The sequence below is a fragment of the Eptesicus fuscus genome, chromosome 11 (genome assembly GCF_027574615.1).
Source record: "Eptesicus fuscus isolate TK198812 chromosome 11, DD_ASM_mEF_20220401, whole genome shotgun sequence".
NCBI classification, from domain to species: domain Eukaryota; kingdom Metazoa; phylum Chordata; class Mammalia; order Chiroptera; family Vespertilionidae; genus Eptesicus; species Eptesicus fuscus.
In genome coordinates this window covers 50,144,204-50,150,000 of record NC_072483.1, presented here as the reverse complement: position 1 = coordinate 50,150,000, position 5,797 = coordinate 50,144,204, and the positions used below count along the sequence as shown (strand labels likewise).

At 37.4% G+C, this 5,797-nt stretch overlaps 1 protein-coding gene across 6 annotated transcripts in view; it reads left to right on the top strand.

Moving 5' to 3' along the window:
• OLA1 (Obg like ATPase 1) overlaps positions 1-436 on the top strand; it is a 153,413-nt gene extending 152,977 nt beyond the window's left edge. For all 6 annotated transcript variants that reach the window (XM_054723051.1, XM_008138543.3, XM_028140940.2 and 3 more), the window contains one exon: positions 1-436. This exon is cut by the window's left edge and continues 76 nt beyond it. In XM_054723051.1, the coding sequence (XP_054579026.1) occupies positions 1-26 (26 nt within the window). In that variant the 3' untranslated portion in view covers positions 27-436.
• Positions 437-5,797: the final 5,361 nt, after the last annotated feature.

Sequence of the window (5,797 nt, the reverse complement as noted above, 5' to 3'; positions counted from 1 at the left end):
CACCTCAGCAACCGAAGAAAAAATAAATTTTAGTTATTGCTCAGATAAACATATGATTTCCAAAAAGCATATGATTTTTTTAAATTAAAATTTCTGAAAACTGAAGGGACACACAAAGTTGGTGGATGGGAATCTTCTACAAACAGAATTATTTTTATTTGTTTTAAAATTAAAATACTGTGTACCTCCAATGAAATGCAAGTTCCCTAATGTGAACAGCTTTGCTTTTCACGTGATTAAGACCCTTCTCCAAATTGTGGAAGCTTTTCAGGAACCATATTACTCTCATGATACTTCATTAATCTCCATCATGTATGCCAAGCCTGACACATTTGACAGTGAGGACAATGTGGCTTGCTCCTTTTTGAATCTACAGATAATGCATGTTTTACAGTACTCCAGATGTCTACACTCAATAAAACATTTGACAAAACCAGCCTTGGTGTGTTTGGGGATGTCTGTATTGACTGACTGTGGTGTGCTGAATGCGATACGGCACCTGGTGGTTGCTGATTACTGTGTGTGCGACACAGTAACTGGCAGTGTGGGGCAGCTGCAATTGTATCTTAAAAGTGAGTCTTTCATGGGAATCAGAAGAATAGTATACCAAGGATTTGTCTAACGAAAGTTAATTAATTTGTAGATGGACATTTATTGAAGGATGATAGCAATGATGCTACAAAGGATATAACATAGGTGACTGTGACCAAAAAGAAAATAATGCTGGAAAAAAATCTACTTCAAAAGTAAGGGATTTTTTTGTTGTTATTGTTCTGACCATGTTGAAGAGAATGTTTATTTTTAATCTTTACTTTGAAATGATGAAATTATTGTGCGAACAACTCATTCATGTCTTTGGTGGGTTGTATTTTTTTTTTTTAATTTCAGTGTGAGTGTAAAAGTTTATTACTAAAAAGATCAGACCTTGAAAATAAAAAGAACCTGTTTTCATACTTGCTATCAAAATATTTTAGACCAGTTGAAATTTTAGTATGTATAAGTTAAGCCCTTCTAAAATTATAGTAGAAAATTCTGAAAGAAAATAATGATGAATTCTTTGGAGACCAATTGGCACTTGGCCTTCTTCTCTAATGAGGATCGTCTTAGAGTCTCTCATCCCTGAACCCTCCCTTTTCTCCCACAGTAACACTCCTGCAAGACCTCCCTGGTCCCCATCCATGCCCTTTTGTTCTCCTCTGTGATTATAGGATCATTTCAGTGGAATGCAGTCATACCTAGGTTAGCCCTTTATTCTACTGTATTACTTTGTCACATTAAAGATGAGGAAATATGAAAACACACTTAAACTTAACATTGAAACAACATAGCACAAAAGGCAAGAAAATAAGTGATTTTAAAGGAGCTTTGGCTATACAGAAGAAAGGATGTTTAAAGAGGATTTAGTTGAGTAATGAATGTAATAGGAGCTCTTAAGTGAGTATGCTCTTCTTGAGAATCAAATGCAGTAGTCCCCCCTTATCCTCAGGGGATATGTTCTAAGAACTCTGGTGGATGCCTGAAACTGAGGATAGTACCCAACTTATGCTATATTTTTCCCTATATACACTTACCTATGAAAAAAATTTAATAAATTATGCACAGTAAGATATTAACAATAGTAAAATAGAACATTTATAATATAATAAAAGTTATGTAAATATGGTCTCTCATAACCGATCTGATAACTGAGACAGTTACTAAGTAACTAATGGGCAGGTAGCATATGCAGTGTGGATACACTGGATGAGGGATGATTCATGTCTTGGACCAGACAGAGCGAGACAGCATAAGATTTCATCATGCTACTCAGAACAGCATGTAATTTAAAACTTCATTGTTAAAACTGGAATTTTTCATTTAATATTTTTGGACTTCAGTTGACCACAGGTAACTGAAACTGCAGAAAGCGAAACCATGTATAAGGAGGAACTAGAGCAAGATATTCTTTTGCAAACATAAAAATTCATAAACTGCAGCAGAGAAATAATAAAACTAAGTGGAAAGTTTATTTGATGTTTTTTTTTGTTTTGTTTTTTTAAGAACTAAGTAAAACCTAAGTGAAACTCAGGTACAGGTGCAGTTGACCAAGTTTGCTGTGAAAATTCATGTACTTCTGTATTGGAGGAATGTATAGATGAGTAGATTGCTAGGGATTTTACTAGTATAAGAAGAAATAAAATATTTTGCTTTTGAGTCTTCTCCAAAGTAAATTGCATAGACTTCTTACATACATTTGAAATCTTATTTAAAGGTCTTTACAATTGTGTAATTTTACTTTTGCTAACTTCTAATGTGATAATTGCACATTTCAGAACAGAACCATTAAGAGAAAGAAGTATTTTTGGGTAACTGCATTTATTAGGGGCTGAAGTTAAATGCTTAAAATGTTTAATTTGGTTAGAGATTCTGCAACATTCTAAATATGTGTACAAAATTGTATTTCCTACAAAAGTTGAGATTTCCAAGAACTTTTACATACAAATAACTGAGAGTATGCCTATATCTTCATGTTTAATACTGGTGATAATTATCTGTATTTTTAGGATTATAATTGAATATTTTTTCACCTATCTAGCTCCATTTTAATCATATCTTTAATTAAAAAGATTTTCTTTTTGCCCAAAGCTTAGGAAAAGGTGTGTGATATCGTTGAGTTTAGTTTTATCATGTTAACCCCGTAACTTGCATTTCGGTGTGGCTTACCAGAACCAGAACCCCCTCCCACCAAAAAAGGAACGCAGATACTATTCATCATTAACATAGTTTTGTGTGAAGCTTATGTTTACGTGTAATTTGCCAGGTCCATTTGGGAAGTGAGTTTTCTTACTCGTGATTAATCAACTTTATGGCATTAAAATCCAAGTTGATATTTATTCCTGGTTGTCTCTGTATTGTATTCTCAAAGCTCCTCCCCTCGAAGAGTCAGAGACAGAAAATTCCTTCTTTTCCTATCTTACATTTTTCTGAGTAGTCTACTTAAATACACTCATGCTCTTTCTTATTTTGCCAGATACTTCAGAAATGTTCATTGTTTAATGGCAAACTGCTTTAACTGGGAAAATGGGTCTCATCTATTTAAGCTAGTAAAAATACTCTGCTAGTAGACTAAAAGCTGGATTAGACTTTTGAGTGACTTTTTTGTCTCCTAACTGATATGGGGCCCCTTATAAAAACTGACAGTTCTTGAATCGCCTTTATTCTCTGAATATCCGGAACCACTTATAATTAGTGTCTCACTGAAAAGCCCTATGTTGCAATCAGGAAATATAAAAACGAGAGGCCTCACTTGACCTGGCAGGTAGCACTTCAGAGTTCTGAAACCACACATCCGATCTGGTCCTTGCAGATCTAGGGACGTGACTTTTTTTCAGTTCAGCTGGTGCTGTGTGGAACAGTTCCCAAACTTAAAAGGGCCTAATTTGTAAACTTGAATGCAAGTCCTTCCATTTACAGAAGAAGGTGTTCCCGGTATATAATTAAATGGTGGTTAAGGCCCATACTCAGGAGTGAAAAGGATCCAGCCCTCAAAGGAAGTAGGGTAGGAGCGTCTCAGGCAGAAGGAACGGCAATGCAGAGGCCGTGAGGCAGGAAAGAGCCTGGTGTTTTGAGGAGCAGACAGGAGGCTGGGGTGGCTAAAGTGTAATGAGTACAAGATTCTCAGTTATGCAGGGCTTTGCATGTACTATGTAGTGCTGGGATTTTATTCTAACTTAAATGGATAGCCACTAGAGGGTTTTAAGCGAGAGGTATATGATCTTATTTACATCTTTAAGGATCGCCTAGAATCTTGACTCCTCTGCCATCTTACCCAGCCTCTCCCCCACCCCCACCCCCACGTTGTGAGAGCCAGCTGTAAGGAAAAAGCAAAGTGCACAGAGGGCAGACGGAGCAGAGAGCCTAGGAGCAGCACACGGGGATGTCAGGCCAGAGAAGTGCACCGGACACGCCTCATTGTCCAGGGCAGCACTGTCCATAGAAATATAATGTGAGCCAGGTATGCATATAAATTTTTCTAGCAGCCTCATTTTTTAAAAAGAAACAATTCATCTTAATGTATTTTTAACTCAAATCCAAGTTTTAATATTTTAACATGCATTCAACTTAAAAATTATTAAGCCATTTTAGATATTTTTCTTTCATACTGTCTTCAAAATCAGCAGTGTATTTTATACCTATAATACATCTCACTTCAAACTAGCCACATTCCCACCACTCAATAGCCACATGTGGCTTAGTGGCTACTGTAGTAGACAGTGTGGATCTAGGGGTTTACCTTTCCTCCTAAGAAGTTGGACTGAAATCTCATTCCCATCTGATTCCAACAAATCTCATTAAAAACTCACTTTGCTCAGACTGGCTGTGTTTTCATTTAAAGCTGAATGTCAAAAGTGTATGCTAAATCCTCATTTCCGGTTTGTTTTTAAGAAAAAAAAAAAGTGTAGGGCTTATTGCCTAGGATGGCAAGGAGAGAGCAGTTATAGTAGTACCTATAAGACTGACTCTTAACTTAGACTACAAATGGAGAGATGCAACTTGATTTGATCTGCTTGCTGGAGGAAGACACACTGATGGATTGGATGAGAGGAGGGAAGGGAGGAATTAGGAATGATTCCTATGCTTGGAATATATGTGAAGAAATGCAAAACACTAATGAACACCCCCATGTTCATTGCAGCCAAGTTATGGAAGCAACCTATGTGCCCATCAGTAGACAAGTGGATAAAAAAGTGCTGATACGCTTATACAATGGAATATTAGTTGGCCTTAAAAAGGGATGAAATCTTACCTCTTCCAACAGCATGGATGGACCTTAAGGGTATTGTGCTAAGTGAAATAAGGCAGACAGTGATTTCAGCCGTTTGGCTCACTGTATCTGTCATTTTGGGGTGAATACAAGGGACCTCAAGACATTTCTTTTTTACTTGAAAATAGATTTAATGAAAAACTGCTAGATTTGGCCAAGTTTTATTTCTAAGGAAAGAGCCTGTCCTGTGTCTTAACTTCCACAATGCTACATAAGATATCTGGTTTGTAGTATTTACCCAATTTAAACAATATAACAAATGAAAGAATTTCCTTTTTTTTTTTTCTGCATCCTTTGAATAGTAATGACTAGGTCAGGCATTGGGAAATGATGTCTTTTTTTTTTTTTTAATATATTTTATTGATTTTTTTATAGAGAGGAAGGGAGAGGGATAGAGAGAAACATCCATGAGAGAGAAACATCGATCAGCTGCCTCCTGCACACCCCCTACTGGGGATGTGCCTGCAACCAAGGTACATGCCCTTGACCAGAATCGAACCTGGGATCCTTCAGTCAGCAGGCCAACGCTCTATCCACTGAGCCAAACCGGTTACGGCGGGAAATGATGTCTTATCTTTCACCTGCTAAGGCTTCCAAATATCACAAACACTGCTCACTGTTTACCCATAGCCATCTCACATACCCAGCTCACCCCCTTTTCCTTGCTAACAAAATTTGGTTCCACAGAGAGTTAGTGTGCCCAGCTCCAGGAAATGAATCATTATTGGTTTGAACTCATCATGTAATCTCTCTTCTCTTCTTCCAGGCACAGGGATAGGCAAGTGACCCAGCTCTGACCTGTGGAATGTGAAGAGGTCTGGGGAGGGGGCTTGGCAGAGCTTTGGGGGAAAGACTCCTCCCTGACTACAAAGAGGGGGCAAGAAGAGATAGCCACTCTCTTTTTCTTCCTGCTGTGAAAACTTACGGTGAATTCCAGGGCTCCCTGGACATCATTTCTTTTTTATTTGAAAATAGATTTAATAACTATTTGGA